This window comes from Sphaerodactylus townsendi, linkage group LG03 (genome assembly GCF_021028975.2).
Source record: "Sphaerodactylus townsendi isolate TG3544 linkage group LG03, MPM_Stown_v2.3, whole genome shotgun sequence".
Classification (NCBI taxonomy): Eukaryota; Metazoa; Chordata; class Lepidosauria; order Squamata; family Sphaerodactylidae; genus Sphaerodactylus; species Sphaerodactylus townsendi.
The window spans coordinates 23,243,779-23,258,736 of NC_059427.1; the positions used below are offsets into that span (position 1 = coordinate 23,243,779).

Consider the following 14,958-nt stretch of genomic DNA (forward strand, 5'->3'; position numbering starts at 1 on the left):
TTGGATGCCCGCCCCCCATGAGCGGCCACTCCACCACGACCACATTTTTTTTGCAACAGGACATTGGTGCCTGCAGGGGGTGCATTTTTAGACATATCAGCACCCAAAGGGGGGTGCCCCATCCCCCAGTTTTGAGGGTCCATAACTTTGGTCCCCCTGAACCAAACTGCACCAAACCTGGGGGGTATCATCAGGGCAGTCTCCTGATGAGACCCTGAAAGTTTTGCGACTGTGCCTTCAGGAATGCCCCCCCCCCCCAGCCTGCAACCCCCATTGACAGCAGTACAGAAAACTCAATGCAGAACAAAGATTCTTGTCAAATTTCTGGGATGTTCCTGCAGGGGACGCATTTTTGGATGTATCGGCACCAGAATTTCAGGGTATCATCTGGAAACTGTCCTGATGGGACCCCCCATGTTTGGTGCAGTTTGGTTTAGGGGGTCCAAAGTTATGGACCCTCAAAGGAGGTGCCCCATCCCCCATTCTTTGCTAAGCAGCTGCCCACCTTGCCCAATGGGCATTATGCCCCTGCATATTGGTCCCTGTGAAGAGAATGTGCCAGGGGCCTAGCACAAATCCAGAGGCTTTGCTTCCCAGCAGACTGGCCTTGAATTCTTCTGACTCATTCTTCACTCTGGACAGGCGCCTATGACAGTGTCCGCCAATCCTTTGAGCAGTCAGTCACTTCCGCGAGACGCTGAGCTGCCCGCAGCCAAGCGCCTCCCACTTTAGCCAGCAGCCCTAGCCCCTGTTAGCCAGTCAGAAAGCAGTCCGCCACCCGGCGCCATGCATAGAATGGCCTCCAGCAATGAACAGCCAGCTGAGAGATGCTCTTCTAACCGGCAGAACGCGATGGTGAGCACCCGGAGAGCCCTGACTGAGCTGTCAGGACGTGTTGGTGGGCTGAGCCTCCGTCGGATCAATGAGAAGGTGGGTGAGGTTGGAAAGGAAATGCTCCAGAGGTGAAGCTGAGGAGAGGAGACTGTGTTGCGAGTGGAGGATCATGGGAAACATGGGCAACAGCAATGAAAAGGAATCAAGGTCTGGAGGTTAGATAGAACCCTTGTTCATGTGCTTACTTGTTTGCTTTATTTATAATCCACCTTTCTCACTTTACAAAATTGGAAAACCGGGCATCTATCTATCAAGGAGAAGCATGCCATGCCTTCCAGACTGAAGAATATCCAGTGCCTCACTCTGGCCTCTCCGATAGATTCTTTATATCCCAGCCTTCCACAATAAAATAAAAAGGAGGATACAAGCTTTAAAGTAAAGATTGGTAGTGTGTAAGTTATGTGCTCCCTAACGGTTTCTTATTTGCTTTATTTATAATCCACCTTTCTCACTTTACAAAATTGGAAAACAGTGCACACAATATGAGACACGACAGACCATAAACACTGCAAAATGGACAGAATTAGTGTGATTGCATGCTGGCATCTTTTTTTGCACAGAGTTGACAACCTTAATTTCTGGTATGTGAAATATCACCTGGGCATCTATCTACTGGGCGGGAGAAGAAGGCCATGCCTTCCAGACTGAAGAATATCCAGTGCCTCACTCTGGCCTCTCCGATAGATTCTTTATATCCCAGCCTTCCACAATAAAATAAAAAGGAGGATACAAGCTTTAAAGTAAAGATTGGTAGTGTGTAAGTTATGTGCTCCCTAACGGTTTCTTATTTAGGAACCTTCTAGACAAAGGCTGTACTTATATGTGAGGTGAATAGAGACTTTTGCTTCTTAGATTTTTGACTTCACAGACAAGACACAGAGGGAAATGTACAACTAAGGTTTATTTATCAGAAAATAACACATTTAATAAGATAAATATTATGTGTGGATGATGTAAATATATATAAAGTAAAACTGGCTCTCAAATAAAGTAAATAAACCCTGAAGGGAGATGTGATCCCCCCCCCCTTCCTCTGGACACGATGCTTTGACAGGTTCAGTGGTACTCTTTTCAAATGGAGCACCTTTCCCCAGAAGCCACACACCACTTAGGAATGACAGGCCCTGAAAAGGATGCTCATTTTGTCACACTAAAATAAGCTTTCTTCCCTAAGCCAACCCCCAAACTCTGACTAGACAGTTTTATGATGGTTTCATGTATAAGCTCTTATGTTGTACACTGCCCAGAGCCCTTTGGGGATAGGGCAGTATATTAAGTCAAACAAACAAACAAACAAACAAATAAAAGCCTGACTAAACTGCCACCCCTTTCCCAAGCCACAAAATTTATGTCCAAAAGTGTTCTTTGCCCTTCTTAAGAAGAGGTTGGCTCAGCCCCTCCCACCCAACGGAGTTCCATGTGCTCTGATTGGTTGACAATAATTTGGATTGGCTTGAAATGTAAATCCAAGCTCAGACCCACAATCACCTAACAGTTAATTTTTAGAAACTGTATTTTTAAAAATAGTTGTTTACTTGGGGAGTGAGGGGCTAGAAGCAGCTGAAAAGGTTATAATTATTAGGTAGCGAAGTCTGGGAATATTTTATATTATAAGATGGATGTTTATGAGTATTTTATCTTGATAAATTGATGTATATTTGTGGATCTTAACTGTATAGTTAATGTAGTGGACAAATAGGCTTTTGTGATAGCAAATGATATTAACTTAGTCTAGAAGGTGGATGGTTATGAGTAGTTTATCTTGATAAATTGATGTATATTTGTGGATCTTAACTGTATAGTTAATGTAGTGGACAAATAGGCTTTTGTGATAGCAAATGATATTAACTTTATGAAGATTTTGATGGAATAACAGCTTATAGTTGGCTTAATTTGTGAATATTTAATGGGAACATTGTGTCTTCCACTATTTACGTTGTTTACTTTGCTAAGTACTCAATTGTTATCTGACTGATTATGTTAAAGATCGTTAACGTGTATATTAATTCAGGTTTTTTGTGATTAATTATGTAATAAAATTATTGATCTTTTTTAAAAGACAAGACCTACCATAAGCACTGCAAAAACGGGATGGCAAATAAATTAGACCACAGTGCTGTCAAAACAAGTTAGTACTTATGATGTGGCAGTTCAGGAAGGCAGTGAAGAGTGAGAGAGGCCCTCGGCCCCAACAGCTGTCACATTCATTTCCCCTGCCAGGTATGTGGCGCCCCAGGGGACGTCCCTTGTTCCAGCAGCCCCTGTGGAGGCGCTGGTTGCCGTGACGAAGATGGCAGACGTCACTGCGGGGGCCTCAACTGCAACGGGGCAGTGGCTACAGCTGACAGCGCGTTGGATCGAGCCCGTCACGCCGAAGGTGAACTGCGTCATGCTGTGGCCGATGTGGACCTATTGCTGCGTCAGGTAAGCTCCGAGGGAGATGGTGGGACTTGCTTTTGGAGAGGTGGGGGCGGGGCAAGTTTTCCTTCTTTGTGCTTATTTTATTTTATCAGGAGGCCTGAATGTAGTACAGTGCAAATGCCATGAAGTGAGTCTCAAAGAAATAGAGCATGAACTTTTTTTTTCTGTTGTATTTGTGTAAAGTTGGGTCTTTTGCATCCCTGTGTATCTGCTGCCCCCTCCTGGCTGACCAGGGAGTTCTTTGTGTTTGACAGGTAGCTGTGGCTAAAGCACAGGCGGCAGCGGCCAAGCGGAGAGCTCAAGCCGCCTTGGACAACGCCAATGCCACCAAAACCCGGCTGGAGGACTCCAATAAAGAACTGCGGAACCTCATCCAGCAAATCAAGGGATTCCTGAATCGTAAGTGCAGGATCTCACTGTGTCCCTGTCTCCAATGTATATAAATGCCTGCTCATACTTTCTGAACACTCAAAAGGGGTCTCCAGGCAGCCTGCATTTTAAAGAATCCAAAAATCCCTTCCCCATACACAGTTTAAACGTGTACAGTTGAATATATAAACCAGGGGTGTCCAACTCTGGCGCTTCAGAGGTTCATGGACTACAATTCCCATCAGTCCCTCCTGGCATTGCCAATTGGCCACGCCAGCCGTAGCTGATGGGAATTGTAGTCCATGGCTCATCTGGCGCCAGAATAAGTCAGTGAACACTGATACTTAAACTGATATAAACAAGAAACAAGAAACAGAGGCCTGTACAGTACATTGACAACATTCTTCAAGGTTTGGTCTCCACTTTCCCCTACCTGAATCAGGGCAAAAGTGAACTTAAGAAACTGCCTTATACTGAGTCAGATCCTTAGTCCATCCGGGTCAGTCTTGTCTGTGCAGGCAGAGGTCTCCTATGTCTCCTACTCAGTGGCAAAGCCACCAGGGGGCGGGGGGGCGCAACGCACCAGGCGCACCGATTCTGGTCACGTGGGGGGGCGGAAAAATCCCCGCGCACCCCCCACCCCCTTTACACGCCCCGGTGCCCCGTCCCTCACTGGCGCTACTCAGCCCACAGCGCACCACTTGCGCTTTTGGAATGGAACACATCCCAGAGAAGCCTGCCTGCGTTGCCTGGGCCTGGTGGGAAACTACATTTCCCCAGGGGCTCCTGGGAAATGTAGTTCCCACCAGGCCCAGGCAATGAGCTCCAGGCCTCTTCGACCTAACTCCTTTCCCTAAAAGTAAGAGTGGTAATGGAGCTCAGTGAATTAACTGCATGGGGAAGTGTCACAGGGGGGAGGAGATGCAAGGCGAAAAAAGCCAGAGTGTGCACCGGGCGCACTCTGGCCTAGCCATGCCTCTTCTCCTTCTACCTAATCCTGTTAACTAGAAATGCCAGGGATTGAGCCTGGGACCATTTTGCAGCAGAGCACTGATATTCAGAGGTTTATTGGGTCTGAATGAGGAGGCTCCCTTTTAGCCTGGAGAACTGGGGCTGGGACTGTATGAACAGAGCGTAAAATGTTTAATAGCGGGAGAGAGGCAAAGATCCAAGAGGAATGCCAATCACAGCTTTTTAGAAGCAAAATTCCTGCTTGCTTTCACTCAGCAATGCACTGGACACTGTCCAAATAATGCTTTCAGACTCTCCCCCCCCCCCCTCGGGATAGAAACTTGCTTTCTTTTAATTTTACATCTATGCCAGGGGGGTCCCTAGGATGCTGAGTTCAGTGTACTAGAGATCATATTTCAGTCTTGCTATGTATAGTGTGACCAGATGTCCCGCTTTTGGCGGGACAGTCCCGCATTTGACTAATTTGCCCCATGTCCCGTGGGGTTTTTTAAATGTCCCGATTTTTGGAAGGCTGCCGCACTGCCTTCTGGGGCGCTCCCCTGTGACAGGGCGGAAAACAGGGGAGCGCCCCAGAAGGCAGTGCGCTCCTGCGGCTGCGCGCGCGCATATGTGCATGTATGCGCACCCCCCCAAATGGTGTCCCGCTTTAAAAAGGTGAAAATCTGGTCACCTTGGCTATGTAGTTTTATAGATGTATAGAATACACACACTCCTGCCTGAAGTAGCCCAACCTAGCCTCCTTCTGAGGAATTTCTGTCTTTCTCCCCCTTCTATAGCATTAGGGTTTTGTTTTTGTCCTGTGGACTTACTTTGCAGAGGCTATATTCACATAAGGAAACACAAGAAGTGTTTGGCCATAAGCAGAACTGTTTGTTGGTAAGATCAAAGTCCTTGTCATCTAACGTTTCATTTCCAACAACAGTTTGGCAGGCCCCTCTGCAAACTTCCTAAGCAGGCCCAGGTATTTTCTAAAGAGAAAATAACCCTTGCCTGTCCAGCAGAGAGAGAAATTCCAGTAATCAGGAGATTCAGCCCTACCTTGGCAATGTTTTCCTACCTACGAACTTATCTGTGATATTGAAGTTTCATTGCTGCAGCTCCAGACATCCCTGAGAGTAGGTTATATGTGTAATTTGGAGCTGGACCACACTGCTAAGGAAAATGGGTGGTGCTGAACTCTTTCAACTTAGAGCTATTCCTCCCAACAGAAAATGTCCCTTCCTCAAGGCTGTTGTATGATTCTGTAGGGAAAAAGACAGGCACAGTATATGTGCCTGTCTTTTTCCTGTCTTTTCCCCTGTTGGTCTCTAAGCAGTCTGTGTGTGTGGGGGGGGGGGATTTCCAACTAAGTAAATGATGTGCAAGGAAGAATCACCCTCCCCTCTTCCCCATCACCCACAGTCCGAATCGCTGTGGCTGCTTTTTATGGCCAAATGATATATCAGGTGTTCAAGTTAGGAACTCCTGTGTATTCACATTTGGCCCCTTGGTTGTTCTTTTGACAAGAATGGCTTGTTTTGGGTTTGTTAGGTAGCAGCCAATAGTCTGAGGCAAATATTTTGGAGGAGATGCATACCCCAGAGGGCTGAGAATGGAGCACCACCAAAACCAGAAGCATCTCTAGGACAGACCTTGTGGGAAGAGGCTTTGGTTTTTCTCACTTCCGAGCAATAACTGATCCATCCCTCACGCAGTTGAAGGGGCTGATCCTGACAGCATTGCCCTGGTGGCCTCCCGCGTGCTGGAACTCTCCATCCCAGCCTCACCTGCACAGATCCATCACCTTGCTGAGGAGATCAAGGAGCGTGTCAGCAGCCTGGCCAACGTGGATGCCATCTTGGACCAAACAGCAGGGGATGTACGCAGAGCAGGGCAGCTACTACAAGATGCACGTCGTGCTAAGTGAGTGTGGAAAAGAGTGGGAAGCTGGAGCGGACACGGGAGTAGCATGGATCTGTGGGCCTAGATAGAGATGATAGGAGCTGAAGCTGTTGTTTCTCCCAAACTGCCTTCTCCCTGTGAGCGAGTAACATAATGGTCAGCAAAAAGGGAGTGAAGGAGGAGCGAAGCAGCTGAGGTAACAAACTGCCAAGAGACCCCGCAGCCCTTGGTGACGCCTCAGCTGATGAATAATGCAGTGAAGACGGCTAATTATTGAGTCTGGACATGAAGCTAAAATCACTCGTCTTCTATGAAGCCCCTGAGTTTGCCTAAGATAAAGCTGAGGAGACAGTGATTTGCGTAGCCTCCTTCACAGTGGTCTTGTAAGATTCAAGTGAGATAAGAATTGTGAAGGAGGAGGACCTACTCGTGATCCCTGGCCCAAAAATGATCAGGCTGGCCTCGACGAGGGTCAGGGCCTTTTCAGCCCTGGCCCCTCCCTGGTGGAACAGGCTCCCTAGGGAGATCAGGGCCCTGCGGGACTTACAAAATTTCCACAGGGCCTGCAAGACAGACCTGTTCCACCAGGCATTTGGCCAGCCTGATTAAAAATACATCTACCATGTCATCTGGCCTCCCGTGGGCACAAGGGGGGAGGGGGGTAGCCAGACACCATCCACATTTTTAAATGAGTTCTGTTTTTATGTAATTAATATTTAAATTATATTTTAATGTATGTTTTAACCTTGCTGTGAACCGCCCTGAGCCCTCAGGGGGAGGGCGGTATGTAAAATTAATAATAAATTTAAAAAGTTTTTTTTTAAAGTGCTTTGTGTGCCAAGCTGAAATCATAACTGTCTGCAGGCCCTTCTTTCTCAAAACATGTTGATATGCTAGGACTGTGGTGGCAAACCTATGGCACTCCAGATGTTCGTGGACTACAATTTCCATCATCTGATGGGAATTGTAGTCCATAAATATCTGGAGTGCCATAGGTTTGCTACCACTGTGCTAGGAACTGTATGGAAGTGGGACAGTTACTATTAGAAAGCCAAAATAAAGTAGTTCTTGGACTAGGGAAATGTAGGTTTAAATCTGTCCTTCTGCTTGTCCTTCTGTTTGTCCCTGACATCTCTTAATCTGAGGCACACTGCATCTGAAGCCAGAAGCTCTGTTGAGCAGTGACAGCTAGTAGCACTGTCCTCCCAGGAGTCCTCCCTGCCATCTTTGTTCATCTTCATGGCCTCAGTGCAGTCTCACATGGGGCCTGGGCTTGCAGAGGCCCCATGTGTGCTGCACAGAGAACCACTCGATGAACAAACAGTTACAGGTTAGCAACGCTGTTTTTTCTGGCCATCAGGATCACTAGTGGGGGTAGGACTGGATTTTAAGTTGGTACAATCCTTTCCTTCCAGTGCCCGGGCAGAGGGTGTGAAGAGTGCTGCCGAAGCCGTGAAGCAGGCCCTAGATGATGCCAAGCGTGCACAAAATGCTGCTGAGAAAGCCATTCGCAATGCGGCCACTGATATACACCACACCGAGAATGCTGTGAATAAGGTGAGTCCCGATAGGGCACCTCTTACCAGCCCCACCTCAGCCTCTGTCCTATGAAGGATATGCCCAGCATTTGCACAGACAGCTTTTGATCTCCCAGTGGGGAGCAGACCACAACTAAGAAAATGCATAGCAGAAGGCTCAGAGGTGAGTGTGACCTGAAGAAGTAATGGAGGGATCTGTTGCCCTTCTAGCAGGAAGAAAGACCTAGTGTTCATGTACCTTCCCCAGCCAGGCCTTAGCTCAGTTACTGATACAAAGATGAAGGGCAGATATCTTCATAAAGCAAAAAAAGTGGGGCTGCAGGTGAAGCCGTGGCTTGGGTGGGATTGTGGCTCACTGGTGCAGCATCTGCTTTTTACCCAAAAGGTACCCGGTTCAATTCCCAGTATCTCCAGGTAGAGGACCAGACTCTTTACTCTCAATTGCTGGTTTTAGTCTTATCTTTTTATGTGCTGTTATTTTATGTGCTGTTATTGGAACAGCTGTATCGTGAGCTGCCTTGAGCCCTTCAGGGGGGTGAGGCGGCCTATAAATCTAATAAATAATAGTAATCATCATCATCATCATCATCATCATCATCATCATCATCATCTTTAGATTTTGCTGCCCCCTGATGCACTAGCCTGTTTTTATTGTTCTATTATTTTTTAAATCTTCTTAGTCCTTTTTTAATGCTGTTTTTGCTGCTGTCTAACGCTTCAGGTTCTTTTGTCTTCTGCTGCTTTCATTATGATGTTTTCAGAGCCCCACGGTACAGAGCGGTAAGTTGCGTTACTGCAATCAAAGCTCTGTTCATGGCCTGAGTTCAGTTCCAACAGAAGTCAGTTTCAGGTAGCCTGGCTCAAGGTTGACTCAGCCTTCCAGCCTTCCAACGTCACTAAAGCGAGTGCCCAGCTTGCTGTGAGTCACGCGTAGACGACTGGAGAAGGCAATGGCAAATCACCCATAAACAAACCCTGCCTGGTAAACGTCATGGTGTGACATCACCCCATGGGTCAGTAATAAGAGACTACCTGTACCTTTACCTCTTCTTATTTTTTAGATTGCAATATGGATTTGGGTTTTGTTGTTGTTTTAGACAATTCTATAAGCTGCTCTCCGAATGTTCTTTTGGTAGAAGGAAGGGGAGACATTTCTGTAATAAACCATGCATTTTCTCAGCTCTGTATCTTTTTTGTTTTTATGGGCACTGGATGCTGCAAAGCACCCGGCCAAGTCAAGGATGTCTGTTAAAAGAAATGGCACTCTGACTACGGAGAAAGAGAAACGGCATCCCTCTTTGCTGCTTCACCGTTTCTTTTTTCCTCTTTTGTGGCATGGTGTTTAAGAGTGGTAGACTCTAATCTGGAGAACTGGGTTTGATTCCCCTCTCCTCCACGTGAAGCCTGCTGGGTGACCTTAGGCTAGACACAGTTCTCTCTGAACTTCCTCAGCCCCATCTATCTGACAGGGTGTCTGTTATGGGGAGAAGAAGAGAAAGGAGTTTGTCATCTGCTCTGAAACGCCTTACAGGAGAGAAAGGCAGGGTACGAATGCAAACTGCTCTTCTTCTCCCACCAGATCCAGCAACAGACAGAAAACGCCGAGGGCCAGCTGGCTGAAGCCATGGAACGGGTGGGCCACCTGGACAGGCAGGTGGATGCCCTCAAGATGAAGTGGGCTAACAACAGCTTGGCAGCCACCCAAGCAGAGAAGACGGCCAATGCCACTCGGGACCGGGCTGGAGAGGCCAAACAAGTAAGTGAGGATAGGCTCCATCTCTGGGAACCCAGCCGTGTTGCAGCCCTTGGGGTGAGCAGCGTCACTGCATTACCTGTGCAGGATCCAAATGTGTGGCAGTCCTTCTCTGACCTTTGACAGGTGGGGGGGCATTATATGGGCAATAGTTCTGTATCCCTTTTCTCAGAGTCCCCAGGCAACTTGGAATAAATAATTCACATCAAGTACCTCTGGCGTAAAATTAATACTTTAAAACTCTCCGTGTGCTTTGGCTGGTCCTTCATATATCCTCTTAGAGCTCTTTTTATCTCCTACCCCCACCCCCTCCAGTTCTGGAGCCAGCTTTGTTTGCTTGTTGAGTGCCTCCGGAGATTCAGTCTTGCCAATTTCATCCAGATGTCTCCTAGTTTTAACGGGAATCACACATGCCCTAAGAAACTCCTCCGCCATTACTCAATGATCCGGGTCAATTACAGCAGACAGAGGGAATGCATCTTACCTCAAATGGCTTATACCCGCAGGGAGCAGAACACAGAATCTGAATCTCTTAAAATGCAGTTCTGCGGGTGGTTGGGTGGTTGGATAGCAGCAAAAGCATTTCGCAGACAGACCCAAGCCTGGTAGATCTTCTGTCTTCCTATAATCAACAGGCCCAGGTCATTTAGCCTCTCTAAAGCAGTGGCGTAGTGGTTAAGAGCAGGTGCATTCTAATCTGGAGGAACCGGGTTTGGTTCCCCGCTCTGCCGCCTGAGCTGTGGAGGCTTATCTGGGGAATTCAGATTAGCCTGTACACTCCCACACACCCAGCTGGGTGACCTTGGGCTAGTCACAGCTTTTCGGAGCTCTCTCAGCCCCACCTACCTCACAGGGTGAGGGGGGAAGGGCAAGGAGATTGTAAGCCCCTTTGAGTCTCCTACAGGAGAGAAAGGGGGGATATAAATCCAAACTACTACTACTACTCTCCTCCTCCTCCTCTACAAGGGGCAACCCAGCGGAATAATAGAGCTGGAGGAGACTCAAAGGCTAAACCCAACATCTAGTCCAGGGGTCTGCAACCTGTGGCTCTCCAGATGTTCATGGACTACAAATCCCATAAGCTGATGGGAATTGTAATCCATGAACGTCTGGAGAGCCACAGGTTGCAGACCCCTGATCTAGTCTGACCTACCTAGACATTCTAATCTATGATGTCCACAAGCATAGGCACAGCACATAGAGAGAAAAATAGAGAGAAAAATGTCTCTGTGTTTCTCTAGCAGTTGTACCAAACCACACATCCCAAACACACATACACTGGCTAGTCTGATCTTGGAGGAAATCCTTTTTCCTAGCCCAAAACATTTTAGCAGGAGCAAAACTTGCATGCGGAAGCTTTTCCATTGAAACAATTCCCGCTTTTGGTTATGACTGTCATTAACTTCTAGATATGCTGGGGAATCACGAGGCTTCCTGGAGGCCTGCACTTCCTGCTCACTGCGTTTCCTGTTTCCTGTTATGTCCCCAGGTGTTGGAGGGGCCGCTGGAGGACCAATACCGCACAATGAAGGAGCTGGTGGAACACAAGGCCCACCACGTGCAGCAGGCGCGGCAGAAAGCCGAGCGCCTACGTGATGAGGCCAAGGGGCTGCTGCGAGACGCCCACGACAAGCTCCGGCGGCTGAGCGGTAAGTGCCGACGACAGAGAGGAGGGCATCGTAAGCAGGGATCTGCCAAAAGTAAATTGGACTTCTATGCCTGGTGCCAAGAAAAACCCCATTCTGCACTCTGAATAAATCATGCAAACTCTGAACAATAGCGTATATTTCTTCTCCCCAGGGGGCCCCCGCTCCCCTCAATGGCTGGGCTGGTAGTACCAGGGATGGGAAGATCGTAAAGACCGAGGAGAGACAAGAGAAGGACAGAGAACTACAGAAAGATACTGAAGTTCTTCCCTTTAACAAATAGAAGCCCAGACCTGTCCTTCCGGGCTTCTGAACTTTCCCCAGGCTCTGTCCACGCATTTCCATTCTGATCTTTCATGGACAAGGTGACCAGATGTCCCGCTTTTGGCAGGACAGTCCCGCTTTTGAGCAATTTGTCCCTGTGACAGGGTGGGAAAACGGGGAGCGCCCCAAAAGGCAGTGCACACCTGCGTCCCGCGTTTAAAATGTGAAAATCTGGTCACCTTATTCATGGAGAAACTTTTAGGCACTGTTGTGATGCAGAACTGATTCTCAAAGTATCTGCTGCTGTGCTTGGGAGAAGAACCTGCAAACAGGTAGACTAGACGAAGCTGTAGAATATAGCAGCGGAGAGCAGAAGCTGCTGTCATGGTGACTCTCATGGAGGGAGAAGGAGGGGGAAGTAATGGGGGCAGGGGAGGGAGACAGGCTTTGGGGGCAGGATTTCATTTGGGGAGCTGCGTGTGCTCTTGAGCAGAGTTGACTCTGCAAGCTCCCGAGCTGCTGTCTTAGTGCAGCATTCAGCATCCTGAGAACCTAAGTGCTCCATAGGGGGCGTCTGAAGCTCTCTTTTCGACTCCTAAAGATTGGGAAGGGGGTGTCCTGGGGGTGTCATCATAGCCTTTAGCAGAGCTGTGAACCCATGGATAACTGGAGCCTCACTGAGCCTAGAGAGCAAACCCAACACAGTCCTTCCCGCTGCCCTGTCAGCAGTCCAGTGGCCAGTAGGGAGCATGGATGAAAGGTCATGGAAGGGACACGCAGATCTGCCAGAATGTGCCGGCCCACTGGAGGGTTTTTGGCTGGAACTGCAAGGGACAGAACTTGGAACAACCTCTTTGGATGCTGCACGTGGGAGTGAGAATGTGCAACGATTGATGTCCTTTATTGCTCCCTCTCTCTTCTTGGTCATTCCTCTCTCCTCCTGCTTTTTTTATCCAGTGCTGGAAGGAGCATATGAAGAAAACGAGAAGCTGTTGGAAGAGAAGGCAGCCCAGCTGGATGGGCTGGAGGCCAAGATGAGAGCCATTTTGGGAGACATCAACCAACAGATCCAGATTTACAACACGTGCCAGTGACCTTCCTATTTCCCCCCACCCCTTTCCAGTGGGTGAGACCCATTCACTGCTTCCCCCATGTGCTTGAAGAACTCTTGGCCACCCCTGCCTAGTGCCTGGAGCACTGTTTCTTTGTCTATTCTTCCTTTGTCCACACGGAACCAATCCCTTGTGGCCACCAAGAGAACTAATTCAGATATGCTATGGGGGTTGGGTGCATCCCAGGCACACACAGGCTTGGTTCTGATGGTAGCTGTCGGGCTTGGGTAGAAGTGGCTTCAGACGCTCTCCTCAGCCCACCCGGGATCCTGAAACAGCCCCCAGTACCTGCCATTTGTGCTGCTGGGGAAATATACATGAAGCCAACATAACATGTAACTTTCACATGGGACTAAATAGCCAGTCTCTGGGGCTGTATCAGGAGATGATAACAGCACAGGGGAAGCCTGATGCACCTTCTGCCTATGCCGTGCGGTCATGGTCACAACTGGGCCTGTAGGCACATCTGAATTAAAGTCCCATTGGTGGCCACAAGGACTTCGTATTCGTATTGTATTTATTGGCCCTTAGCACTGTTTTACATGGGCCTTCTCCCAGCCTTTGGCCCTTGAGCAACCAAAAGCTTCACCAAACCTTCACTGAGAGAATCTCCTTCCTAGAATCATAGAGTTGGAAGAGACCCCGAGGACCAGCAAGTCCAACCCCCTGCAATGCAGGAACACACATTCAAAGCACTCCAGTCAGATGGCCATCTAGCCTCTCTTTAAAAACCTCCAAAGAAGGAGACTCCACCACACTCCGAGGTAGTCCATTCCAGTGTCAAACAGCCCTTATTGTCAGGAAGTTTTTCCTGATGTTTAGATGGAATCTCTTCATTCACCTTGAATCTATTACTCCTGATCCTAGTCTCTGGAGCAGCAGAAAACAAGCTTTCTCCCCTCACCAACATGACATCCCTTCAAATATCTAAACATGGCTAATGTCACCTCCCTGAGATCATCTTGCACGCCTAATATCCTTGCGATAGCCCTTACAAGCTACAGACAGCTAATTTTGATCCAGTTCCACCGTAGACACCAGTAAGGTGTCAGGGTAAAAGCTTTTGAGAGTCAAAGCTTATAAAGGCAAAGGGACCTTCGACTTTTGAAAACTTGTACCCTGAAGATCTGTTGGTCTCGAAATACTGCTGGACTCTAATGCAGCTGTTCTTCTGCAGACCGACGTGGCTACCCCCTGAAATGACTGCCACAGACAGAATCTCATTCCAATTTCTGCTGCTCTCTCTCTCTTTGTTATGAAATGTCACGAGAAAGAAGCCCCCTTTCAGAGTCACACTGAATAACATGGATCAGACAGTGTTTTTGCTCAAGGGAAGGTTGGATGAGACAGTTGCAGTGGCTTGTCTGTTGCACACAGCGGGCACCAAGGAAAGCAGCTTGCGTTGATATGCGAATAAAGGTCCGAAGTGGCATTGCTCTCTCTATCACACTGTGTTGTGTCTTTGTCTAGCATATCTCAACTCACAAGCTGCCCCAGAATCTAGACTGGGGGTGTCCAACTCTGGCCCTCCAGATGTTCATGGACTACGATTCCACGTGCCAGCAGGGGCTGATGGGAACCGTAGTCCATGAACATTTAGAGGGCCAGAGTTGGACACTCTTGTGTTGACCATATGTACACTGCTGGTTTACTTAAGAAGATTTTTCAGATATTACAGTTGTCGTACCAGGAGTCTACCAACCATGCGTAGATACTTTCATGGTCACTTTGGCTTGGATCCTATAAACAATCTAGTCTCTGTGGAAGAGACTATCATTTAAGTGCATCTTGTGTTAACAGGGATATTGTGTTAACGGGGACTTACCACACACACACTGGATTTTTCAGGGTTTGCATTCAAATGTGCAGGAACCATCCATATATGTTAAATGCACATATTACTCGTTGTTTACACAGCACAGCAACTGCATGTACTGGAAAGATCATGGGTAGCATGAGCTCCTGATATGTACAGTTGGTGGACTCCTGGTATTGGGATATTTGGTTAATATAGCAAAGTTTGCCCAGTCATAGAACTGTGATGGTGAGTGCAGTAAATAGAACTCCCCAAGAAGTAGGTTGCAAACAGTAAAACCTACATTTATTCA

General features: G+C 47.9%; 1 protein-coding gene across 1 annotated transcript in view; it reads left to right on the top strand.

Annotated features, from left to right (window-relative positions):
- LAMB2 (laminin subunit beta 2) overlaps positions 1–13,582 on the top strand; it is a 70,850-nt gene extending 57,268 nt beyond the window's left edge. The window contains exons 26-33 of the mRNA XM_048487312.1: positions 733–930; positions 3,115–3,318; positions 3,570–3,714; positions 6,351–6,558; positions 7,953–8,094; positions 9,655–9,831; positions 11,318–11,477; positions 12,696–13,582. Of these exons, the coding sequence (XP_048343269.1) occupies positions 733–930; positions 3,115–3,318; positions 3,570–3,714; positions 6,351–6,558; positions 7,953–8,094; positions 9,655–9,831; positions 11,318–11,477; positions 12,696–12,832 (1,371 nt within the window). The 3' untranslated portion in view covers positions 12,833–13,582. The remainder of the gene's footprint in view (positions 1–732; positions 931–3,114; positions 3,319–3,569; positions 3,715–6,350; positions 6,559–7,952; positions 8,095–9,654; positions 9,832–11,317; positions 11,478–12,695) is intronic.
- The last annotated feature ends 1,376 nt before the right edge of the window (positions 13,583–14,958 follow it).